Source organism: Pseudophryne corroboree, chromosome 3, assembly GCF_028390025.1.
Source record: "Pseudophryne corroboree isolate aPseCor3 chromosome 3, aPseCor3.hap2, whole genome shotgun sequence".
In the NCBI taxonomy this organism is placed as follows: domain Eukaryota; kingdom Metazoa; phylum Chordata; class Amphibia; order Anura; family Myobatrachidae; genus Pseudophryne; species Pseudophryne corroboree.
This window is the reverse complement of record NC_086446.1, coordinates 298,179,475-298,206,443: the sequence shown is the minus strand read 5'-3', so window position 1 is coordinate 298,206,443 and position 26,969 is coordinate 298,179,475. Positions and strand designations below refer to the sequence as shown.

At 44.8% G+C, this 26,969-nt stretch overlaps 1 protein-coding gene and 1 long non-coding RNA gene across 2 annotated transcripts; one reads left to right on the top strand and one right to left on the bottom strand.

The window, feature by feature from the left end:
* Window positions 1–1,258: 1,258 nt before the first annotated feature.
* On the top strand, window positions 1,259–6,607 carry LOC135055365 (serine/arginine repetitive matrix protein 1-like). Its single transcript, XM_063959332.1, has 7 exons — window positions 1,259–1,805; window positions 2,976–3,154; window positions 3,324–3,843; window positions 3,921–4,427; window positions 4,515–4,640; window positions 4,716–5,797; window positions 6,538–6,607. The coding sequence occupies exons 2-6, from the start codon at window positions 2,978–2,980 to the stop codon at window positions 5,399–5,401; spliced, it is 2,016 nt and encodes a 671-aa protein (XP_063815402.1). The 5' UTR covers window positions 1,259–1,805; window positions 2,976–2,977; the 3' UTR covers window positions 5,402–5,797; window positions 6,538–6,607.
* A 25-nt stretch (window positions 6,608–6,632) lies between these two features.
* Window positions 6,633–9,119, bottom strand: LOC135055364 (uncharacterized). Its single transcript, XR_010243733.1, has 4 exons — window positions 8,976–9,119; window positions 7,461–7,586; window positions 7,053–7,178; window positions 6,633–6,773 (listed from the first exon to the last, which is right to left on the bottom strand). It is a non-coding gene; the product is annotated as an uncharacterized LOC135055364 (long non-coding RNA).
* Between the last annotated feature and the right edge of the window lie 17,850 nt (window positions 9,120–26,969).

Genomic DNA, 26,969 nt, shown 5'->3' with positions numbered 1-26,969 from the left:
TGTCCACAGCATGTCTCCTGGGAACACATGGCTGATAGTGACTCCTGGTAAGCACCCTTTTTTTTGAGCAACTTGTGCCTTGTTACTTGCTTTATATAGTGAGCACTGTATTGATATATATCATTCTGAACAGGCTGGACTAATTAGCACATAGGAACAACTGAGAACCCAGGATACGGCACACTGGGATTGTGATCTCAATAGGTAAAAGCCTGTCCAGAGAGCTAATGTTTATTTATGACAATAGAAAACCAATGGGAGGACTAACAGTTTATTGTTGTTCCCAGTTGCTATGGGATCATTTATGTTGTTGATAGTCTGCTGGATGTACACACGGCTGCTGCTGAGCTCATGAGTAAGTGATGAGGCTTAGACCTTTCTCATAGTATATATACCCCCCACACCTGAGGGTGCATTGGTAAAATTAGGCACATTATGCGTCTAAAGGATTAAGGTGTCTTTTTCTTCTTTCTATTCTGGGTGATGAGTGGCACCTGTGTTGGTGGTGTGTAATATTTTTAAACATTATCTGACACTAAGTACATTCTTTTTAAAACTATACAGTCACTATATGAATGGGGCATTGATTCCCAGTCTATAGAGATTTTCTGCCATCGCATATGGGGCCTGGGAGGCTGAGTCTTTTCTCATTTTGTATTTTTATAGGCATTTTCTAATGATTGTATAAACTGAGAATAAATGATTTCGTATTGCCTTTCTTGAAAAAGATCCTGTGGAAGGATCGAAACGTCGATTGTCTGAGGCTACAATAAAGAATATTATCATTGAAGAAGCGTTGTATCAGTGAGAGTGCGCCCGCCACTTATGTGGACTTCGATATATTCAGCGGACTTCGTTCTGTTGGGAAAGCACCCACCTTTGAATAATTGATGCGAGTACAGGACCCTTTTGTTATATATATATATATATATATATATATATATATATATATATATATATATATATGCAACAACAATACCCTTAATTCGCGCTGTAATGGAAGTAGGGCAGCACCTCATAAAAAATCTGTGGGAGACGGACATAGGTAAAAGATACAGTATTCAGAGGGCGCACAAATTAAATTATCATTAAAATAAAAATTTAAATCAAATCAGCATGACCCGAAAGACAAGAATTTTTAATAAAACCAAAATTAAAATTGTGGTACAGAAATGCAGTGTTTCATACGCACAGTACACATATATGCAGAAACAATGTACTTTACAATAATTTTTTTCACAGAACCCAACGCGTTTCGTCCGCTATGGACTTCATCAGGGGTACAGGTCATAGCTGGTGATGTAAATGGAAAGAGAGAGAAAGAACAAAAAGAGCAAATAGGATACATCAGTTGGTATCATGTTTTCTTTTGACAATGTATTTAACAAATTGAGTAGATATAGAGGCATATGCAATAGCGGGCGAATCGCGTCATTAGATCCGCCTCTGTGTGATTCGCCCGCTATCGCCAGCCGCAGCCCTGTCGCCGGGACCCTGGATTCGCAATATGCAATGAAAAAATGATTCGCCCCTCCCGCAGGCGGATTCCGGCCAATCGGCGATCAGTGGGCGTACTGAATTCGCCATCCCGCCCAAAGCAGCACTATATTAGGGCTTGTTTGTTGCATGTGCTCTGCAGCCATTTTGTGAACCTGCAGAGAGGTGTGAGGAGGTGCAGAGCTAACAATTTGGTTGTTTGCTGTGGATATCTTTGGACACCCCAGCAGGCTTTATTCCAGGACAGTCAGGAGGATTCCTGTTACCCCGGAGCAGAGCCATTTTAGGAGCTTTTACTACAGTTGTAGGTAAGTACCACATGTGTGTCTGGTGTTGCATGTATGTATGTGTTTGTGTAGTGGGGGTTGCCATGAGGTGTACATGGGGTGTTTGTGTATGTGTGCATGTGTGCAGGTATGTGTATAGCCCCTTGCTTGTGTTGCTGCATTTTTAGGGGGAGACTTGGGTTTTGGGGTAGTTTTTCACGTTTTTTTTTTTTCTTTAATTGACTTTTTTGGGTCTTCTATTAGCATTGGTGTACCTCCTGAGTGTGCAGGGATGCTTTCTGGCCATTTTGGGGTGATTTGGAGCAAGTTTAGTCGACATGTGCTGTTGACTGTTTTGCAAACATGTGTTTTCCCGCCTAATTTTGCTGTGGGGTGACTCCTGAGTGTGCAGGGATGCTTTCTGGCCATTTTGGGGTGATTTGGAGCAAGTTTAGTCGACAGCCTGGTCGACATGTGCTGTTGACTGTTTTGCAAACATGTGTTTTCCCGCCTAATTTTGCTGTGGGGTGACTCCTGAGTGTGCAGGGATGCTTTCTGGCCATTTTGGGGTGATTTGGAGCAAGTTTAGTCGACAGCCTGGTCGACATGTGCTGCTGACTGTTTTGCAAACATGTGTTTTCCCGCCTAATTTTGCTGTGGGGTGACTCCTGAGTGTGCAGGGATGCTTTCTGGCCATTTTGGGGTGATTTGGAGCAAGTTTAGTCGACAGCCTGGTCGACATGTGCTGCTGACTGTTTTGCAAACATGTGTTTTCCCGCCTAATTTTGCTGTGGGGTGACTCCTGAGTGTGCAGGGATGCTTTCTGGCCATTTTGGGGTGATTTGGAGCAAGTTGAGTCGACAGCCAGGTTGACATGTGCTGCTGATTGTTTTTCAAACATGTGTTTTCCCGCCTAATTTTGCTGTGGGGTGCCTCCTGAGTGTGCAGGGATGCTTTCTGGCCATTTTGGGGTGATTTGGAGCAAGTTGAGTCGACAGCCAGGTTGACATGTGCGGCTGATTGTTTTTCAAACATGTGTTTTCCCGCCTAATTTTGCTGTGGGGTGCCTCCTGAGTGTGCAGGGATGCTTTCTGGCCATTTTGGGGTGATTTGGAGCAAGTTGAGTCGACAGCCTGGTCGACATTTTGTAAGGGGCAGCCATTTTGTGAGGGTCAGCCATTTATACATGTATGGTTTTTTTTTTTATAACAGAGATGTCAAGGGACAAACAAACCCGATCCGCCCCTTCCCCCACCCCCTCGGATATATCCCTGCAAAGCAATGAGGAGTGGGAGCCAACCCAGGAGGCGGATGCGACCGACCAGGCATCTAGTGACCAGCCGCGGTCGTCAAGGGCCCATGAGAAGTCCAAGAAAAAGCCTAGTAAAAAGGTACTTAACCACACCTGCAGACACAAATAGCATCAAACTTTACCCACTGTAGTTTGTGCAATGCCATGCACACCTACTGTAATAGGTGCGCAATGCCAGGGATACTGACACTCACAGGTACATACCGATCTTAATAAAAAAAAAATTTATTTTTTTTTAATCCCTAAAGGCAAGAAGCCAGCCAGAGGAGCAGTCGGAGGAGGAAGCCTCTGGTGAAGAAGCAGGACAGAAAAAGCCGCGTGGACCCAGATACACTGAGGCGGAAAACTGTGTCCTAGTGGATTGCGTCGACAGGTCCTACGACGTTTTGTATGGATCAAGGGCACAGAAAACAGCATTTAAGGTAAAGCGGAACATCTGGGAATCCATCGCCAGTCAAGTAACTGCAATTTCTGGAAACCGTCGGAGCACCCAAAATTGCTTGAAGCGGTACAGTGATTGCCGCAGACAGACCAAGAAGAAGATGGGGATTCAGCGCCGACATGAGACAGCTATGGGAGGTGGCCCGGCTCTCAATTTGAAGTGGCTACCCTGGGAGAACGTTATTAGAAGGCGCTTGAACCCTGTCATGGTCGAAGGAGTTCGCGGAGGTGTGGACTCCAGCCGTCCTGCTGGCTTTCTCGAGGAGGAAGAACCGCCCAGAAGACGGAGGAAGGCGGGAGACCAGCCGTCCAAAAGGAGGTCTGATGGTAAGAATACATTCACATGAGCTGTAGTTCCCTTTAAAATTTTTGTATGTGCTAATGTGTTTTTTTTTTTTTTTCAGACAGACCTGCCCAGAGGACATCACCTGCGCACAGGACATCGCCAGCGCACGGACCGTTACCTGTGCAGCAGGCATCGGCAGCAGCGCGCGGACCATCAACTGCGCCGCAAGCATCACGAGCACACAGATCGTCACCTGTGCGCCACAGTTCGTCATCGCGCAGTTGGTCACCTGTGCACCAGACGACATCAGTGCACAGACTATCACCTGTGCACCAGACACCGTCGGCGACCACACCACAAGATGGGCGCCAAACTACAGCTCCTGCGCGCAGGCCATCACCAGATCGTCGTCTCTCCAGGAGCTCTGGGACTGTGACTGAAGAGCCTCAAGACACAACCCTTGTGGACCCATCACTCGATCTGTTTGAGTCTACAGGGTTAACTGACGAAACTTTTCTTGGGTTTGAGGACAGCCGTGCAGATGTATCCAGCCAGACCCTTGAAAAGTCTTCCGAAACGAGGACAAGTGGAGCTCCTGGAGCAGCGGCATCACAGGATGGAGAAGGTTTGTTTGTTTTTTTGTGGGGGGGGGGGGGGGGGGCAGTAGTTGTGTAAAGTTTATCAACTTTTCCAAAATTTATTTTGCAAACAGTGGTGCCACGAACCAGCAGCGGACTAGCTTCGGGGGTTGGTTCGTACTTCAGGCCGGATCTCCTACAGGAGTCGTCAGAGGATGACGAGGTGGAAGTGCAGGATGTTCCAGTTGCTACATCCCTGCGTGAGTAAATTGAATTGTGAACCTTCCAAAAAATGTTTGTTGAATTTGGATAATATTGTCTAATTTTCTTTTCAGCTGCCCAAATGAATGTGGTGGCAGACATCCAGGAAGGGCAGAATCCCTCAACTGTTCAGAGGGTTCACACCCTGGCATCAGAGATTGGGACACGCCAGGATACATACACAAATGTTGTGGGAAGCAGACTGGACAACATTGAGAGGACAATGGAGAAAATGTCCAACAATCTGCATGAACTGCAGAAGACTATTTCCGACAGCACGGCCACAATACTACAGATCATAATTGAAGATCGTAGGGAGAATAGGAACATACTTAACATCATGTCCGATTCCTTGGTCAAGCTTGTGGAAAAAACCACATGTTTGGCAGAAAGCAATAAGAACATGTCGGATAGTCATCGACACTCCGCTTCCAGCCAACAGCTCATCGCAACCACACTGCAGATGATCTATGATAAGCTCCCAGAACCAGCTCATCAACACGCTGGTGATCCACCATATCCGCCGTCTCAAGCCACAAGGACGCATCGTACCCTTCCTCAAGTCCCATCCCAGTACAGTCAGTCACAGATGTACCAGGGATATACAGGGATGTACCCCACCCCCCAGATGCCTCCACCACCAGCCGCACATTCTTCAGCAGCATGGGCACCGAGGGCCAGTCGACATACTCCCCAGCCTCCCAGGACATCCACGCCCTATCAGGGGGAAGAAGAGGATCCGGACAGACTTCCACCATAAACCCGGTCGTATTATTTTATTTTATTTTAAATGTTTTTCATGTATCCCTGTCTTCCCCTCCCATTAGTTTGTTGTTTTTCTTACTATTGTTTTTTCTTTGTTGGGCTTCCCCACCCGTGACCGGGTACTACCAAGGAGCTTTGTGTAGGCATACATGCGCGGGCATGTATGCGGGCGCGTGTGGTAACGGATGAAAGCTCCTTGCGGCTACATGTATGATGGGCCAAAGAGCTATTCTGATACCCCCTTTTTCTTCAAAAAATCCTTTTTGTAATGATGTACTGTAGACTTTCATTGTGTGAATTTACTATTCACTAGTCTGGGTTTTTGACTTATTCATAGGATTTGTGAGGAAAAATGAAGTGGACGGAATAAGATTGTGTTGAGCGTACCAAGGTGAGTAGAACCAAATTTAATTCAAGAAACTTTGAACCGCATGCCTTTGTAGAACAACACCGCCCAGCAATGGCTCATGCTGGGCTGTGTTGTTCCACAAATGTTAGCCTGTCAAAGTGCTGACCACTGACGACACTCTTTCACTTTGAATCGCATGCCTTTGTAGAACAACACCGCCCAGCAATGTCTCATGCTGGGCTGTGTTGTTCCACAAATGTTAGCATGTCAAAGTGCTGACCACTGACGACACTCTTTCACTTTGAACCGCATGCCTTTGTAGAACAACACCGCCCAGCAATGGCTCATGCTGGGCTGTGTTGTTCCACAAATGTTAGCATGTCAAAGTGCTGACCACTGACGACACTCTTTCACTTTGAACCGCATGCCTTTGTAGAACAACACCGCCCAGCAATGTCTCATGCTGGGCTGTGTTGTTCCACAAATGTTAGCATGTCAAAGTGCTGACCACTGACGACACTCTTTCACTTTGAACCGCATGCCTTTGTAGAACAACACCGCCCAGCAATGGCTCATGCTGGGCTGTGTTGTTCCACAAATGTTAGCATGTCAAAGTGCTGACCACTGACGACACTCTTTCACTTTGAACCGCATGCCTTTGTAGAACAACACCGCCCAGCAATGGCTCATGCTGGGCTGTGTTGTTCCACAAATTTTCATTGGAAAAAATGAACAAGTGTGTTTTTACTTTAATATACTTTTTTTTTTTCTTTTCCCCACAGATATCTATATACACAAGAAAAGAATGTAAAGAAGAACAAACTACTTTTTTTTTTTAATTAACTTTCAAACTTTATTAAAAATTTTTTAATCTTCAATAAACTTTTAAAAATAGAAGTTTCCTGTGGTTTTTATTAAAATTTGTAATGCAGTTGAATTGTATGTAAGATTGCCCAGGGAACATCAGGGGATCTGTCTCTTCACGTCCACACCACTTAGGAAGGATACACCGGAAGATCTGTGGAAGAGAACAGTATGAGCTACCAGATGTGGGTAATAGTGTCACCCTGGGACAGGAAAGAAGAGGTAAATACAGACCACACAACACAAGCGGGTTGCAGCGGCCCAAATGCAACCCTCCTGCACTTGCATCACTACACATCCAAACATTCCCTGACCAGCATTGCTGTTTCATGGAATGTTTGGATGTGTAGTGACGCAAGTGCCGGAGGGATGCATTTTGGACATGCCAGGGTGATTTAGGACAAGTGAGTTTTGTTGGTCAATTGCATCTCACCTGAGGTGGTTGTCTGCTACATGGCGGAGGGTCAGGTCCACATCACCAGTAGGTCGCCCATGGAACATTGGGTGAAATGTCGTGTCTCCTCACATCCACGCCACTTGGGAAGATACACCGCAGTACCTGTGGAAGAGAACCGTTTAAGCTTTCAGGTATGGGTGATAGTGTCACTCTGGGGCTGAAAAAGGAGGTACATACAACAGTCCACACAACACAAGCGGGTTGCAGCAGCCCAAATGCAAACCTCCTGCACTTGCATAACTACACATCCAAACATTCCCTGATCCAGCATTGCTATTTCAGGGAATGTTTGGATGTGTAGTGACGCAAGTGCCGTAGGGCTGCACTTTGGACATGCCAGGGTGATTTAGGACAAGTGAGTTTTGTTGGTCAATTGCATCTCACCTGAGGTGGTTGTCTGCTACATGGCGGAGGGTCAGGTCCACATCACCAGTAGGTCGCCCATGGAACATCGGGTGAAATGTCGTGTCTCCTCACATCCACGCCACTTGGGAAGATACAACGCAGGACCTGTGGAAGAGAACAGTATGAGCTACCAGATGTGGGTAATAGTGTCACCCTGGGAATGGAAAGAAGAGGTACATACAGTCCACACAACACAAGCGGGTTGCAGCGGCCCAAATGCAACCCTCCTGCACTTGCATCACTACACATCCAAACATTCCCTGACCAGCATTGCTGTTTCATGGAATGTTTGGATGTGTAGTGACGCAAGTGCCGGAGGGATGCATTTTGGACATGCCAGGGTGATTTTGGACAAAGGGAGTTCTGGGCAATCCATCTCACCTGTGTTGACACGCCGACTGCAACGATCTCCGACGAACCGAAGGTACCTGTCAAAAAATCATACTCACCTTCCAGCGTCCAGAGGTACATCCAGGTCCAGAGAGATAATCCACGTACTTGGCAAAACAAAAAAACGCACACCGATCCAGCGGACTAATGAAAGGGGTCCAATGTTTTCACATCATACCCCTTTCTCCCAAAGGCCGGGACAAATTTTAAACATGTTTTTATTGGTGTTTTTTTTTTGGGGAATAGCAGATCTATTTATAATAGAAGGGATTAGGTACTTTTTTTTTTTGGGGGGGGGAGGCACAAATATAATTTATATATTTTTTTAAAATAATTTTTTTATTGCTGGAACGGTAAAATCAGGGAAAAAAATGGCGTGGGGTCCCCCCTCCAAAGCATAACCAGCCTCGGGCTCATTGAGCTGGTCCTGGTTCTAAAAATGCGGGGGAAAAATTGACAGGGGATCCCCCGTATTTTTAAAACCAGCACCGGGCTCTGCGCCTGATGCTGGTGCCAAAAATACGGGGGACAAAACGAGTAGGGGTCCCCCGTATTTTTAACACCAGCATCGGGCTCCACTAGCTGGACAGATAATGCCACAGCCGGGGGTCACTTTTATGCCGTGCCCTGCGGCCGTGGCATCAAATATCCAACTAGTCACCCCTGGCCGGGGTACCCTGGGGGAGTGGGGACCCCTTCAATCAAGGGGTCCCCCCCCCAGCCACCCAAGGGCCAGGGGTGAAGCCCGAGGCTGTCCCCCCCCATCCAATGGGCTGCGGATGGGGGGGCTGATAGCCTTTGTGTTCAAAAAAAAAGATATTGTTTTTTCCATTAGTACTACAAGTCCCAGCAAGCCTCTCCCGCAAGCTGGTACTTGGAGAACCACAAGTACCAGCATGCGGGAGAAAAACGGGCCCGCTGGTACCTGTAGTACTACTGGAAAAAAAATACCCAAATAAAAACAGTACACAGACACCGTCGACAGTAAAACTTTATTTCACACTACCGACACACACATACTTACCTATGTTCACACGCCGACATCGGTCCTCTTCTCCATGTAGAATCCACGGATACCTGAAAAGCAAAGTTCAATATACTCACCTCAGGGTCCAGAGATAAATCCACGTACTTGGCAAAAAAAGAAAGCGCATTTACCCGCACCAAAAACGGACTGAAAGGGGTCCCATGCTGACACATGGGACACCTTTCCACGATTAAGATCTGTCAGTGACAGCTGTCACTGACAGGTCTCTAAGCCAATCAGGAAGCGCAACTTCGTTGCGCTCACCTGATTGGCTGATCGCTGTGACAGCGCATCGCACAGCTCCCTCCATTATATTCAATGGTGGGAACTTAGCGGCTAGCGGTGGGTCACCCGCCGGTCAGCGGTGACCGGCGGGTGACCCCACCGCTAGCCGCTAAGTTCCCACCATTGAAAGTAATGGAGCGGCTTTGCGAGGCGCTGTCAGAGTACAGACGGCGTCCAGCCAATCAGGTGAGCGCCACGGCAGTAGCGCTTCCTGATTGGCTGAAGGGACATCAGTGACAGGAGTCACGTGATGTCCCGGCATTCGGGGAGAGGGGTCCCATGTGTCAGCATGGGACCCCTTTCGGTCCGCAGGTCCGGTTGTTCGTTTTCTTTTTTTGCCAAGTCCGTGGATTTATCTCTGGAGCCTGTTGAGGTGAGTATATTGATCTTTTATTTTCAGGTACCCCGGGATTCTACATGGAGAAGAGGACCGATGTCGGCGTGTGAACATAGGTAAGTATGTGTGTGTCGGCAGTGTGTAATAAAGTTTTACTGTCGACGGTGTCTGTGTCCTGTTTTTATTTGGGTATTTTTTTTCCATTAGAACTACAGGTACCAGCGGGCCCGTTTTTCTCCCGCATGCTGGTACTTGTGGTTCTCCAAGTACCAGCTTGCAGGGGAGGCTTGCTGGGACTTGTAGTACTAATGGAAAAAACAATATCTTTTTTTTTGAACACAAAAGCTATCAGCCCCCCCATCCGCAGCCCATTGGATGGGGGGGGACAGCCTCGGGCTTCACCCCTGGCCCTTGGGTGGCTGGGGGGGGGACCCCTTGATTGAAGGGGTCCCCACTCCCCCAGGGTACCCCGGCCAGGGGTGACTAGTTGGATATTTGATGCCACGGCCGCAGGGCACGGCATAAAAGTGACCCCCGGCTGTGGCATTATCTGTCCAGCTAGTGGAGCCCGATGCTGGTGTTAAAAATACGGGGGACCCCTACTCGTTTTGTCCCCCGTATTTTTGGCACCAGCATCAGGCGCAGAGCCCGGTGCTGGTTTTAAAAATACGGGGGATCCCCTGTCAATTTTTCCCCCGCATTTTTAGAACCAGGACCAGCTCAATGAGCCCGAGGCTGGTTATGCTTTGGAGGGGGGACCCCACGCCATTTTTTTTTCTGATTTTACGTTCCAGCAATAAAAAAATAAAAATAAAAAAAAAATATTATTTTAAAAAATATATAAATAATATTTGTGCCTCCCCCTAAAAAAAAAAAAGTACCTAATCCCTTCTAATATAAATAGATCTGCTATTCCTAAAAAAAAAAACACCAATAAAAACATGTTTAAAATTTTTTTATTTGTTTTCACCCTCCAAAGTGTGGCGGAGTGAAAATCGCGAATTTGCTGTCTAAAAGCACTGCAGGCGAATTTCCAAACTTGAATTGAATATGCTGGAGGCGAATTGCAGCATCTGTACCATTGCAGAAAAGGCGAATTCGGAAAAAGGCGAATTGAGAAAAGGCGAATTTTGACGGGCCGTTTTTTTGCGAAAAATGACTGCACTGCATAGGCGAATTGATTTTTGGAGGCGAAAACGGCCCGGAATTCGCCTTTTTTGCCAATTCGCCCGCTATTGCATATACCCCATAAAGTCCAAAGAGGTGGAGACAAACTGTTCATAGCATAAATTTAAGTAACAGATATAAGAAACATATTTTCGACATTACAATGAAAGTGAAGAGATATTGAGAAGAGAAGGATATTCTCTACTATCTGGGTACTTCCCATTTCTAGTGGTATAGTTGGTAAACCACTTGCTATGATGGTGCTTTGAGAAAATCCCCCACAAGATAATCTCACTATGAATGGAGATATGGAGTAGTGCACGTTTCTAGTGGAAAGATTACACCTATTAGATTAGATGGACTAATTAAATCTTATAGCAGTGATATAGTTGGCTATTCACTTACATAAAAACAATTATAGGGGATCTTCTTGTCAGATATTTCTAGTTCGTAATTCGCGGTCGATATTTCTACAAAACATATATAATGCAACTAATAAAGAATTGGTACGGTTCCCAATTTTTTTCTTTATTGTGGTGTATCCCCGTACTTACATTTATTTATAGAAAGACCGGTTATACTGTATCTTCCGTGGTTAGTAGAATACCACAAGGTGTCTAGATAGATTAAATGGCACTTATAGTGATATTATTCAACATAGCCATAATCTAAATTAGCTAATAAATAAATCTACTTACTTTAAGGCAAAACCAGATCAATGACACCAAACAGGTTATCCAGAGGGAAAGATAATCCCCAGCTGAAATAAGTATAGACATTCATATCACTCTCAATAAAGTGAAAAACCTATTAGGTTAGATTAAGGGCCATAATAGTCTACTCACAGTGAAGGATTCTGGATGTGTATCTGCCTCCTCTCCTGGATGTCAAGTGAACTGGAGAGTCTGGGTCTGGCCTATTTATACCCATATACGTGTTACCTCACTTCCTGTTTCTTTATGATAGGTGGATCTAAAAAGGTTAGATATATGCATGCCCAACTTCCAATAATAATAGATCCTTAGTATTGACTTTAAGATAAATTTATACTTAAAAGGAATCTCCAATTGTGGTTTAAAACATTCGTTTAACCTAAATCTAAGCACAGAATGCATTTATGTTTTATATACACCTTATACACACAGCCTGAAGGTAATTTTAGCCAATATTTTTTAGAACTTTGTGCATTAAACAAAGTGTATCTACATTCACACAATTAATTTATGTTTCATATACACCTTATACACACAGCCTGAAGGTCGTTTAATACAATATTTTTAATAACTGTGTGTATTAAACAAAGTTTGTGTACATTGAGCCATCAAAAAACAAAAGTTTCACTATCTCACTCTCACTCAAAGTCCATATTTCGGAATATTCCGTATTTCGGATATTTGGATATGGGATACTCAACCTGTATTGACTTTAAGATAAATTTATACTTAGAATCTCCAATTGTGGTTTAAAACATTCGTTTAATGGCCTGGATATCGGACTTCCGCCCTGCGTTCCACCTAAATCGTGGTGGAACGCACGGATATCCGCCCTATGTTCACTTCCTGAGAAGAAAGTAAGTGGGTCATTCCGGGCACTGTATTGATTACACCCAAAAACTTATTAAGCCCAGAGAGGGAGAAACTTATTAAGCCCAAAGAGATGTGCTTTGAACCCGGGATTCTTTTGTATCCCGTTCGAAGCTAAAGCAACTCATCCCGCCGTGTGCTCCAACCACATCGCGGGTGGAACGCACCGCGTCATATCAGGAAGTGAACATAGGGCGGATATCCGTGCGTTCCACCACGATTTAGGTGGAACGCAGGGCGGAAGTCCGATATCCAGGCCATTAAACGAATGTTTTAAACCACAATTGGAGATTCTTTTTAAGTATAAATTTATCTTAAAGTCAATACAGGTTGAGTATCCCATATCCAAATATCCGAAATACGGAATATTCCGAAATATGGACTTTGAGTGAGAATGAGATAGTGAAACTTTTGTTTTTTGATGGCTCAATGTACACAAACTTTGTTTAATACACACAGTTATTAAAAATATTGTATTAAATGACCTTCAGGCTGTGTGTATAAGGTGTATATGAAACCTAAATTAATTGTGTGAACGTAGATACACTTTGTTTAATGCACAAAGTTCTAAAAAATATTGGCTAAAATTACCTTCAGGCTGTGTGTATAAGGTGTATATAAAACATAAATGCATTCTGTGCTTAGATTTAGGTCCATTCACCATGATATCTCATTATGGTATGTAATTATTCCAAAATACGGAAAAATCCGATACCCAAAATACCTCTGGTCCCAAGCATTTTGGATAAGTGATACTCAACCTGTACTAAGGATATATTCTCATTACTGGAAGTTGGGCATGCATGTATCTAACCTTTTTAGATCCACCTATCATAAAGAAACAGGAAGTGAGGTAACACGTATATAGGTATAAATAGGCCAGACCCAGACTCTCCAGTTCACTTGACATCCAGGAGAGGAGGCAGATACACATCCAGAATCCTTCACTGTGAGTAGACTATTATGGCCCTTAATCTAACCTAATAGGTTTTTCACTTTATTGAGAGTGATATGAATGTCTATACTTCAGCTGGGGATTATCTTTCCCTCTGGATAACCTGTTTGGTGTCATTGATCTGGTTTTGCCTTAAAGTAAGTAGATTTATTTATTAGCTAATTTAGATTATGGCTATGTTGAATAATATCACTATAAGTGCCATTTAATCTATCTATACACCTTGTGGTATTCTACCAACCACGGAAGATACAGTATAACCGGTCTTTCTATAAATAAATGTAAGTACGAGGATACACCATAATAAAGACAAAAATTGGGAACCGTACCAATTCTTTATTAGTTGTATTATATGTGTCTTGTAGAAATATTGACCGTGAATTACGAACTAGAAATATCTGACAAGAAGATCCCCTATAATTGTTTTTATGTAAGGGAATAGCCAACTATATCACTGCTATAAGATTTAATTAGTCCATCTAATCTAATAGGTGTAATCTTTCCACTAGAAACGTGCACTATTCCATATCTCCATTCATAGTGAGATTATCTTGTGGGGGATTTTCTCAAAGCACCATCATAGCAAGTGGTTTTCCAACTATACCACTAGAAATGGGAAGTACCCAGATAGTAGAGAATATCCTTCTCTTCTCAATATCTCTTCACTTTCATTGTAATGTCGAAAATATGTTTCTTATATCTGTTACTTAAATTTATGCTATGAGAAGTTTTTCTCCACCTCTTTGGACCTTATATCTACTCAATTTGTTAAATAAATTGTCAAAAGAAAACATGATACCAACTGATGTATCCTATTTGCTCTTTTTGTTCTTTCTCTCTCTTTCCATTTACATCACCAGCTATTACCTGTACCCCTGATGAAGTCCATAGCGGACAAAACACGTTGGGTTCTATGAAAAAAATTATTGTAAAGTACATTGTTTCTGCATATATGTGTACTGTGCGTATGAAACACTGCATTTCTGTACCACAATTTTAATTTTGGTTTTATTAAAAATTCTTGTCTTTTTCGGGTCATGCTGGTTCGATTTTAATTTTAATTTTAATGATAATTTAATTTGTGTGCCCTCTGAATACTGTATCTTTTATATATATATATATATATAAATATATATATATACATACATACACTGTATATATATATATAGTGTTACACAGAATATACAATTTGGTATTTTTACTGTGTGTTTCAGTCACCTCATACCGCTTAAATCCTCCACCTTGGGCAGCATTCTCAAGTCTGCTGAGTACACTTATGACACATCTTATGCCCCCTGTGGGACCTCCAGTGCCATTGCAGCCACATATTGTCCCTGTAGTTAATCCGCTCTGGGCAGATACTCTGCCTACTCAATTACAACAATTAAATTAATCCTTGGTTAGACAAAAGTCTACCCCACACCCTTCTGGGGCCAATGGGTCATCTAAAAGGGCCATTTCTTCCTCACAATCCAGTAATATTTCGTATAATTCTTCAGATGAGGATGGGGAATATACTGATCCGTCAGACACTGATACAGTTGCTTCTGATGAGGAATCTACAACCCAGGTTGATGTTCCTGACCTAGTGGAGACTATTAAGCTAATTCTTCAAATAGATGATGACATTGAGCCTACTACTGCGTCTAAGAAACCTGATAAGCTCAAACTTCAGAAGGTTGCTAAGGTAGTCTTACCACATTCTAAACACTTAATTGACATACATCAGGAATCCTGGTCGTCACCAGGAAATACATTTTCCCTGTCTAAAAAGTTGCTAGCTCATTATCCTATCCCTGCGGAGTTGAGTAACAAGTGGGAAACTCCACTGCCGGTGGATTCTCATGTCGCCTGTCTTGTGGTGTCCTCTACTCTGCCTGTCCCCACTGTCACCTCACTGAAGGAACCGACGGATAAGCATGTGGAGGGTTGCCTTAAGTCTATTTACTCTTACTGGTGCGGTACATAGACCTACTATGGCAGCTTCCTGGGCTGCGAAAGGGATTGAAGGAAATTGAGGATGAGCTGCCTCAGGATTTTTCTGACACTGCCAGACAATTTCTTTATTTTATTACCACAGCCTCCCACCATATTCAGGAGGCAGCCTCTGATGCAGGTGTAATGGCGGCCAAGGCATCTACTACATCTATCATGGCTTGTTGAATTATGTGGTTGAGGTCCTGGAAGGTGGACCTGGACTCCAAAAAGACCTTGAAGGTGCTCCCTTTTAAGGGAGACATCCTATCTGGAGAGGATCTGAACAAGATTGTAACTGACTTGGCTACTGCCAAGACTGCGTGTCTCCCAAATACTAATCCTTCTGCTCCGAAGGCTAATAGTACCATCTTTCATTCCTTTTGACCTCCAGGGAAAGCAAAGGGTCAGGCATATCCATGACAGGCTCATGCTTCTAAAACCACTAAGCCTAAATCTAAACAATCCTGGGCCGCCCGTCAGCCTGCTTCCAAACAAGACAAGCCTGCCGAATGACAGAGCAGGCCTCCACCTGGAGGACCCAAGGGTGGGAGGCTGACTTCTGCAGTTCGCCCAGGCCTGGTTAAAGATTACTTTGGACGCCTGGGTGCGGGAAGTTGCCTCTCATGGGTATGCTATCTCTTTCAAGAGATGTCCCCCTCACCAGTTCTGCACGATGGTTATCCCTTCGGATCCATTAAAAGCAAAAGCTCTACACTAGGTTGTACAATCCCTCCTGGACACAGGAGTGGTAGTGCTGGTACCTTTGTCTCAGAGAGGCAGGGGATACTATTCGACCCTGTTTCTAGTTCCAAAGCCAAATGGGTCCTTCCGGCCTATACTCAACCTCAAATCATTGAACAAGTTTGTGAGAGTATCCAAATTCCGTATGGAAACTCTGCACTCTATAGTGCTGGCCATGGAACCCAAAGACTATATGGTATCCCTGGACATACAGGATGCCTACCTGCACTTACCTATTGCCATGTTGCATTAGCAATATCTGCGGTTTGCTATTGGCATACTACATTATTAATTCCAGGCACTGCCTTTTGGATTGGCCACAGCCCCTCAGATTTTCATCAAGGTCATGGCCGTGATGACGGCTCTTCTCCGCCATCAGGGAATTAGGATCCTGCCATATCTGGATGACTTGCTGATCCTGGCGAACTCCCAAGAGGTTCTCCTCAGTCATCTGGAACTGATGATCCAATTCCTACAAGCACACAGGTGGCTCATCAGCTGGAAAACATTCTCGCTGGTCCCTGCTCGGAGCATGGTGCACCTGGGGGCACTACTGGACACACACAACCAACGATTGTTTTTGTCTCCATAGAAAGTCTTGAAAATTTAGGACAGGATCAGATATTTCCTCTCTCGCCCAAGAGTGTCGATACACTCAGCGATGCAAGTACTAGGCCTCATGGTTTCGGCTTTCGACATGGTAGAGTACGCTCAATTTCATTCCACCCTCTGCAGAGGTTAATACTTTCCAAGTGGGATGGCCTACCTCATCAGATTAGGTCTCAAATGATCTCCATGACTCCGGAGGTTCATCTGTCACTGAGCTGGTGGCTACAGGACCAACAGTTGAGCAGGGGCAGTCCCTTCTGGATCTCCTACTGGGTCCTCCTGACAATGGATGCCAGTCTGCAGGGTGGGGTGTGGTGTTGGATCAACACTCTCGCCAGGGTCGGTGGACCAAGGAGGAATCTCTCCTCTCAATAAACATTCTGGAATTGCGGGCAGTGTTCAATGCGTTGACACTGGCCCTGCCTCTGGTACAGAACAGGCCTGTTTCAGTACAGTTAGACGCCACCACGGTGGCATACATAAATCATCAAGGCGGCACTGGAAGTCGCATGGCAATGCTGGAAGTGTCAAAAATCCTCCGTTGGGCAGAACGTCATCTGCCAGCAATATCGGCAGTGTTCATTCCCGGAGTCCTCAACTAAGAAGTGGATTTTCTCAGTCATCAGGACGTTCACCCCGGAGAGTGGAGTCTTCACCCGAAAGTCTTTCAACTCCTAGTGGACAAGTGGGGCCTACCAGATGTAGACCTGATGGCGCCTCGACACAATCACAAGGTTACAGTCTTCAGATCAAGGACAAGGGATCCTCAAGCAGCGTTCGTGGATGCACTTGCAATTCCGTGGAACTTTCGGCTGCCATACATGTTCCCTCCAGTGTCACTCCTGCCCAGGGTACAAGAAAGAAAGATGAATACTACTTCTAGTCGCTACAGCATGGCCCAGACAGCATTGGTTCACAGACCTGCAGGGTCTATCGATAGAGCGTCCTCTTCTACTTCCTCAATGCCCAGACCTCCTCGTTCAGGACCCTTGTGTCTATCCGGACCCGGTAAGACTGGCTTTGACGGCATGGCTCTTGAAGAGTCACTCCTGAGGGATTCTCTGAGGCGGTTATTCAAACTATGTTGAAGGCCCGCAAATCGGCTTCTACACAAATTTATTACAGGGTCTGGAAAGCTTACTTCATATGGTGTGCTGCTAAGAATTATGATGCCTATTCACTTAGAACTTCTAGGCTTTTCGCTGTTCTGCAACAAGGCTTAGATTTAGGCCTTTGTCTGGCCTCCCTCAAGGCTCATTCTGTATCTCTGCCTTGTCGGTGTGGTTTCAGAGGAAAATTGCGTCTATTCCTGATGTTCATACTTTCACTCATGGTGTTTTATGGATTCAGCATCCCTGTGTCCCTCCTGTGGCTCCATGGGATTTGTCTGTTGTCTTAAGTGCCCTACAAGAGTCTCCATCGGAATCTCTTGAGTCTCTGGATCTTAAATGTCTTACACTTAAGGTCATGTTTTTACTGGCTATTGCCTCTGCTAGGAGGGTGTCGGACTTAGGCGCTTTGTCCTGTCGTTAACCCTTTCTGATTTTTCACTGGGACCGGGCAGTTCTTCAAACTCGCCCTGCTTATCTACCTAAGGTGGTGTCATCTTTCCGGTCTTTGGGATGTGGTATGGGCTCTCCATATTTAAGTGGAGAGGACTGCCTCTATTAGGAGGTCAGATTCTCTTTTTGTACTTTTTGTTTTTCCCAAACGTGGCTGGCCTGCGAACAAGCAAACATTGGGGTTCATTCTGACCTGATCGCTCGCTGCAGTTCATCCCAGCGCAGCGATCAGGTCAGAACTGCGCATGCGCCGACGCCGCAGTGCGCCGCGCATGGCTAACAGCCGACGGCTGTTGTTGCCTAGGGATTGCCTCTGCCTGATTGACAGGCAGAGGCGGTCGCTGGCCACGAGGGGACAGCACAGCAGCATTTGGCCGACATTTTGTGGGCGCAGTCCGGCCAACGCAGGCGTGGCTGGACCATGGGGAGGCGGGCCGCAGCAGCTGCGTGATGTCACATGCAGCCGCTGCAACACGGGCAGCGTGGAGTAACTCCCGGCCAGCCGCAGGAGCTGCGCTGGCTGGGAGTTACTCTTCAAGTACAAAAGCATCATCGCTCTGCGATGCTTTTGTACTTGTGCGGGGGGGGGGGGGATGGGGGCGGCCTGACATGCAAGACGGACTAGCCCTGTGCTGGGCGTCCCCCCGCATGTCAGTGTAAGTGATCGTAGCTGTGCTAAATTTAGCACAGCTACGATCAGGTCAGAATGACCCCCATTGGCCAGATGGATTAGAATGGTGATTGCACAAGCATATGCACAGGCTAGTCTTCCAGCTCCTTCTGCTATTAAAGCCCATTCTGCTTGGTCTGTTGGACTTTTTTGGGCGGCCCGCCGAGGCGCGTCCACTGAACAATTGTGCAAGGTGGCTATGTGATCCTCAGTGAACACGTTCATTAGGTTCTATGCCTTTGATACTTACGCCTCCCAGGATGCTTCCTTTGGACACCGGGTTCTTATGCTGGCTTCGGTGTGTCCCCTCCCATGAGCAACTGCTTTTGGACATCCCCGATGTATTCCCTGTGGAATCCCAATGTACCCCGTGGCAGAAAAGGATATTTATCGTAGACTTACCATAGTTAAATTTCTTTCTGCGAGGTACACTGGTTTCCACGGGACACCCACCCTGATGCACTTAGCTTCTTTGGGTTTGTATGGAATTAGCCGCTAGTCCCTTCTCATGTCGTGAGAATGTGGTTCTATGTGACTAACATAGATTGTAAGCTTGCGAGCAGGGCCTTCCTACCTCTGTCTGTCTGTTTTTACCCAGTTTTGTTCTATTACTGTTGTTCTAATTGTAAAGCGCAACGGAATATGCTGCGCTATATAAGAAACTGTTATTATTATTATTATTATTATTATTAATAACAACTAACATCTACCGTCTCTTTTACCTGCTACTGCATTGGACTGATTAATGAAACTGAGCTCCAGTGCCTGGTGGCGGGGTTATAGAGGAGGCGGTGCAATGCATCCTGGGAACAATCAAAGCTTTAGCCTGTTAGTGCTTCAGATCAAGATCCAACTCTACACCCCAGATGTATTCCCTGTAGAATCCAGTGTACCTTGCAGAAAGAGATTTAACCATGGTAAGTCTACCATAAATCTACTTAATTGTGTGTGTTAGAAAGTATTTCTTTAGTACAACATTGCAAGAATATAAATACTTGGAAACATTTCTCTTAAACACATTTTTAAAAAGAAGTAATAGATAATATTGTGCAAAATGTGATACATTCACCTAAAATAATGTTTTGGCTGAGTTGACACAAATTACTCCTAGAATGAAACAAACAATGATGTATCTGGTATGACGGTAAAAATCTTTTTACAGCTAATTAAGCTATTTTGTGTTTGCGATGATCTAACCTAGCTATGACTTGATAAATGTCAACTGAGGCGCTTAGACATCCATAAGGCAATTAATAACAGGGATTTCCTTTTTTGTTCTATACTCATCAGTGAATACACAATAATGGAATCCCCAGCTCTATTATCATAAATGTCCCTATTTTTAAAGACCATTTATCACCCATATACAGTGAGTGCAGGCATTTTGAGACTTAAGCCAATATTCACAAGAATGCCTCTTAAATGCACTTGGTACCTCATTAATATTGTTCAAGAAGTACAGTACATGGTGATGTCACTTGCTCTGAATAAACTGTTAGGCTGCATTCTCATGAAATCTGGTTCAGTGTAATTGTGTTTAAATGCAGCCCTTGTCATGACTTTTTGATTTGGATCATATTACGTATATGGACTTTGGTAATGTCCTACTTTAATAGAATAGAAATCCAGACAGCCATTAAAACCTATACAGGTGTCCAAATAAAATCATAGTGTTGATATGGTGTGCAGCTTACTCATTTTTCATAGGCCAGAAATATTGACACATTCTCTGGTTGTTTTAACATTCTAACCCTTAAGGGAATAGCTGAAATGTTGGCAGAGATTGGCAATCCTGAGGGATTAGGGGGCTAAAGTAAAACAAAAGGTAATTGAGAGGACAAGTATCCTAGCTGAGCTATTTGATAAAACACTTGACCTAGTTTTGTCATGTCAGACCATTTCTATTATCCCTTTTATTATTGTTGAATATACAGTTTTAGGGGCTTAGGAAACATTGGTATAATGAGAGGAAAACTCTACATTCATCTATTTTTCGGATGAATTAAAATATTAGCAGACAATTATGATGAGATAAGACTAATGCATATATGTATATAACATATAGAAAAAAAGGAAAATGACACTGCAGTATATATCTTTCAACACAATTATGCTTGTTCAGCATGTCACATCAAGCTCTTTCAAGCAAACAAAATGGTAATACAAATACAGTAGTTAAGTATTTAAAAGGTCATAAAATACACCAAACAATTACTGAAATGACATCACTAGATAGTTGTTTGGTGACTGATCGCCACACATTATAAGTATCTCAAAAAAATAAGTGATTGCAGAATTCAGGAGGAATATGTGGTCTTCATATACAGTATGAAGTATTTAAATCATTTTTAGTCTGTTACTGTAGTTTATAAAGTGAATATCTACGCTAGAGAGTTTTCCTCGCTGTACACTTAACTTACCCCATATATGGTTTACAATAGACAGAACTCTAATAAAGCTTTATTTTTCTGTTTTGTTTAATGATATTTAAATTACACTGATGGATTGCAATTTGTCAGTTAGCAACTACAGATATGGGGGTACATTTTGTAGGGTGCGAGAAGCCAAAGGTGACGGAAGTGTGTGTGAGAATGCCTGTATTTTTAAAGCTGCAATCATTTACAAGGTAAAACCAACCTGAATTTGCTTTGTAAATGATTGGCGCCTTAAAAATACAGGCATTCCCACACAAATTCCCGCACCTCCGGCTTCTCACACTTACATTTACCCAATGGAATCTATTTTTAATGCATTCATATATCGGTGGAAATTTACTAAGCTTGCGTGTTTATTCGAGTTTGCATTTTGATCTGAAAATGCAACTTGGTAATTTACTACACAGCAATCACAGCAATCACAGCAGAGTTTAACTAAGTCATAATCACTTTCACATCTGACAGCACAAATATGAATCAATAGACCATCGATCAAACAAATTTAGATTTTCACATGCACCTTCTACAACACGGAAATTTACCAGGAATTTGTATTCTCCAATCTCTGCCAACAATAGCCAAACAATGACACAAAATGATATAATTTGTATAGCAATATAACTTTCAAATAGAACTGCTTTTGACTGGCGTGTTTGTAGAATCCTGCACGGATCAGTGAGATGTGTAAAAATTTGTTAAATAGTTTTAAAAAAAAATTAAAAAAAAATTGTGTGGAATCCCCTTTCCTGAATATAACCAACCCTGGGCTTTTTGAGATGGTCCTGCTTGTTAAATTACTAGGGGAAAAATGCGTACGGGGTTAACAATATTTTAAAAACCAGCACCGGGCTCTTGGAACAGTCCTGGTTCCAATAATACAGGGGGGGGGGGGGGGGGAGGATGTATTTTTTAAACTGGCACCGGACTTCACTAGTCAAGAACATAATGCCACAGCCGGGGGACACAGTTATATAGGTCCCTGCGTCCGTGGCATTACCCCTCCCCCAACTAGTCAACCCTGGCCTGGGTTTCCTGGGGTTACCCTCCAGGCATCCAAGGGCCACGGCTGACCCCTGATGCTATTCCCAGCACACTTTATGGTGGGCGTCAAGCATTAAGTGTAAAATTATGAATAAATATTGTCTTTTGCTTTGGAACCATAGTTCCCAGCAAGCCTCCCCCGCATGCTGGTACTTGGAGAACCACAAGTACCAGCATGTGGGACATTAAAGAGCCCGCTGGTACCTGTAGTTCCACAGGAAAATAAATATTACAATAAACACAGGATATGGACCTGTGATAGTACAACTTTAACCCTGCTCAGGGCTGACTACTTGGGGGGGGGGGGGGAGGGGTAATGCCTCGGTCACAGGGACCTATATAACTGTGTCCCCCGGCTGTGGCATTATCTTCTTGACTTGTTGACTTCAGGAAGCACCCCATTACACTCTCCCCACTAACAATTGCGGACAATATTGTAATGGTGGTAGAATCCTTCAGATTTCTAGGCTCCACGATAGACAAGGATCTTAGGTGGAAGTCTAACATTGATTGCATTGTGGGAAAAGCCCAGCAGAGGTTGTTTGTCTTATGACAACTTAGGGAGTTCAAACTGCCGCAGAAAATTCTGATCCTCTTTTACTTGGAAATTATTCAATCTGTTCTCTGCACCTCGATAATAGAGTGGTTTGGCTTGGCCTCAACTCATGACAGGAACAGACTACAGAATCGTAATGGTAGCGGAAAAAAATCATAGGGACAAATCTCCCGGCAATTGAGAATATCTATCTGGCAAGGGTCACGATGCGGGTGGAAAGGATCATTGATGACCACTTCCACCCCGCTCACATCCTGTTCCGCCACCTGCCGTCTGGCAGACGGTACAGCTTGAGGTTGGTGAGACCTGCTAGACACAGGAACAGTTTCTTCCCCCAAGCAACTATTTTGGTTAATTCGACAATCGCTTAGTCCATTTAATGTCATACACGTAACATGTACTCAAGTACCCCGTCATGCTTATCTTCCCTATGTTATGTCATGTGTTGTATTTTGTCTGAGAGCTGTGGTTATCGGAAACAAATTCCTTGTTTATTATGTACTGATATACTTGTCAATAATCCAATTCTGATTCTGACTAGTGGAGCCCGGTGCCAGTATAAAAAATATGGGAGACCCCTATGTTCTTTTTCCCAAATATTTTTGGAACCAGGACCGGTCCAAGATTTTTTTGCTGCTTTTTAAAATACTGGGAACCCTTACACATTTCCCCCCAGTATTTTAGCAACCAGGACCGGCATAAAGAGCCAAGAGCTTGATTATATTCAGGAGGGAGGAACCAACGCAATTTAATAAAAGAATGTATCTATTTAAATACTTTACACAGTGAAGCCCTGCATGGATTTCACTGATCCGGCTGTGCTTCATTGTGTAATGTTCAGCAGTGTTTTACTAAACTCTCCTGTAAAACACTGCCCTGCAATACGAATGACATCGACATCGGAAAACTCGAATTTCACAGTTTAGTAAATTACTGGTTTTTTGGGGTTATTTTTAAAGTTGCAATTTCACTCGACCGATGCCAGTCGAATTGAATCTTGTCTGAAACCAACATAAACATGAATTTTAGTAAATTTACCCCATTGAGTTATTATTATACCATTTCTAAACTGAAAGTGTTGTTTTTAATACTTTTTATAGGTTGTTAACAAATGGTCAGATGTCATTTTGGGTGCCTGAGTGTACAAAGGGCCTAATTCAGACCTGATTGCTCCTCTGCATTTTGCAGAGGTCTGCGATCAGATAGCTGCCACCCATGGAGAGTGAAAACCTGCCCCGTGCAAGTGTGCGAATGCATGTGTACGCCGTGCGAAAACTTCACCAGTGTACATCTGCAAATCCGTTCACAACTCATGTTTGCTGTTAACTGTGTTACCTTTAAACTACTAGGACACACAGAGTATCTAGTCAAGTGTTTATGTGCCCCCTGAGCCTCTGTTCTGTTGCTTCATTCAGACCATCACATCCATACCTCTGCACTTCCCTGTTTCCCACACATTACAGCTTAGTTCAGTTTATTTCCCCTCTCACACAAGTATTGTAACGCTCCTATTTAAAGTTTGTTTATTTGTCAGTATCCATTTACCTGTTTTGACATGGGAGATGGTCCCTGGAAGATGAGGAATGCTGCAGCCATCACTGAGGACAACGTTGCTGCTGTGTGGGCCACAGTGGCGTGAGGTGAGGTCAGTGGCTGGTGAGGCACTGCAGCCATAATGTCCGCTGTGTCCCGCCGATGTCCCTGCATGCGCTGAAGGTACGCATGCTCCCGGCAAAGTGGATATGGTCTTGCAATGAGGGTGTGGCCTCACAACAAGGGACATGGTCGTATGAGGAGGAGAGGGTGATGCCTTGGAAAGGCAGAGGGTGACAGGAGAGAGATGGTGAAGAGGAGACTGTGATGCAAGGGAGATGCAGTGGGTGACAGGGAGAGGGTGTCAGAGAGAGGCAGTGGGTGACAGGAAGAGGGTGACACCAGGGAGAGGATGACAGCAGTGGGTGAGAGGAAGAGGGTAACACCAGGGAGAGGGTGATAGCAGTGGGTGTTATCAGTGAGAAGGTGGTACTAGGGGAGAGGGTGACGGAGAGAGGCAGTGGAGTGACAGGTAAAGGGTGAAAGAAGAGGGGTAGGGGTAGTGGGTGGAGAGCCACAGGTTGGTCAGGCCAGCTACAGGGGCTTATCATGTGCCTATCTATATAAACAATAATGCAACTTCCTGGCTGCACGGTGCCCGCCTCACCTTGTAGCTATTCTCTGTGATCTTGGCCACGGCTTCAGGGTCCCGGGAGATGGCTCTGGCTGTCTCCTGGTCACCACACGCAGTCACATGGGCAGATTACAGGGGAAAACGCAATATTTATGGAGGGGGGTTTCAAATATTTGATTTTAGTGCAATTGTTGCCAGCCCAAACACATTGCCGTGAGTCCCACCCCCTTCCAGACAGGTCAGGCACCAAGAACACACACACACACACACACACACACACACACACACACACACACACACACACACACACACACCCACCAACAGCACCCCCACCCCTCCATGGAAAGCAAAGATACAAAGATACAAAGATACCAAGAACACCCCCACCCCCTCCAGACAGTTCAGGCACTAAGATCACCAGCAGCACCCCCCCCCCCCTTTCCCTCTCCCCTTCCAGACAGTGCTGGCACCAACATCATACCCCCCCCCATAGGCAGACAGCACAGCTCCACCACAGTCGTCCCTCACCTTCCCATCCCTCCTCCTCCCCTCGGTCCCTGCACTCATGTGGCATGCTTTACTAAATACCGGTGCCGCATCCACCCGCAGCCTGTCCCCCTGGCCGGGAGTGACTGAGCACATCAATGACAGCGCTGCTGAAATGTGCCTCGCTCTCACCTCTCAGCCTGAGAGGAGCTGCAGCTCTCCCTACTTGCCCCCCACCCACGCTCCCCGCGTGCGCTAGGACTCACCAGGGCTAGAAGCCAGGATCCCGGCAGCAGCTCTCCCTCTTCTCAGCACTCCTGGCTCTGCCCTGCACCCCGCCTCAACTGTCACAACATGCGGGGACCGGCGGCAGCGGAGAGGATCCAAGGTAGGGAAAGCGAGGTCAGCGGCATCAACCGAGGAGGAGCTTAGCTGCGTGGGGAGAGGGGTGCAGACACGAAGAGAGGAGGAGAGGGGAGGGAGTGAAATGTCTCCTGACTTCTGGAGCTTGTAGGCAGGGAGCAGTGTCTTAGTGACAGGGGCGTGCTTTCATATGAGCATGCCCCTGTCAGTCAAAGCGGCACTTCTAGTAAGTGCCGCTTTTGCTGCATTTTTTAATGGGCTTTCACTGCCCAGAGCTTGGCCCCGCCCCCCGCTTCCGGACCTTTAACATAGACAACGGGAGGCACCAAGAACGTGCCTCCGAAGCACATTTACAACTTTTTTTATAAAAATGATTAAAATAATATCAGTGCTAAAGGAGATACTTATGACACAGAATATGTCATAAGTATCTTCTTTGTATTATTTTAATTGTTAATGACAGGAGAGGCACTGCCTCCCCTGCCTCCCCTGACTGCACGTTCCTGGTGGGCCATAGTTGCAGTGGATGCCAGGGCCCAGTTAGGAGGAGATAGGTATCTAATCCGGATATTTCTGCTTGATACTCCATTAAAAGCTTGGCCTGAGCAAGGTTTCAGCTTGCGGGTGCCCCAGGATGGTTTTTCTGGCCCATAAACCTACAGTATTTAGGAGCTTGGTGATCTGCCAGACCTGGCCCCCCTGTGATTTCTTTGTGTTCACATAAATCAAGCACAAGCTGTGTGGGAATCATTTTGAGTCATCGAAAGCTGCAGTGGAGATGTTCATAAAGAGTATAGAAGACATACAAGCTTCAGACTGGTCCAGCTGCTTCACCAAGTGGTTTGAGCGCATATAAGTTTGCATAGACTCCTTTGGAAAATACTTTGAATAAATGTAAATGTAAATATTATTCTTTTTGTGCATCAGAAAAATTATTGCACACCCCTCATACATCATCTATTCTGTAATTAACGAAACACACCTTCTTCAATCCACACATACACTTTATATACAGTACATTACATAAGCCATTAACAGTCATTCATTCTAAGACTATATGACCCATATGTGCACGCATTCTTACATAAATGCATCAGACACAGGTCAGGAGGTTTAGGATGGAAGTTGCATCGACTC

Bases quoted from the DNA above. Each gene is read 5' to 3' on its own strand.
- LOC135055365 (XM_063959332.1), top strand. From the start codon at position 2,978: ATGTCAAGGGACAAACAAACCCGATCCGCCCCTTCCCCCACCCCCTCG. The intron at 3,155-3,323 runs GTACTTAACCAC...TAATCCCTAAAG, and splicing joins AGAAAAAGCCTAGTAAAAAG to GCAAGAAGCCAGCCAGAGGA. The intron at 4,641-4,715 runs GTGAGTAAATTG...TTTTCTTTTCAG, and splicing joins TCCAGTTGCTACATCCCTGC to CTGCCCAAATGAATGTGGTG.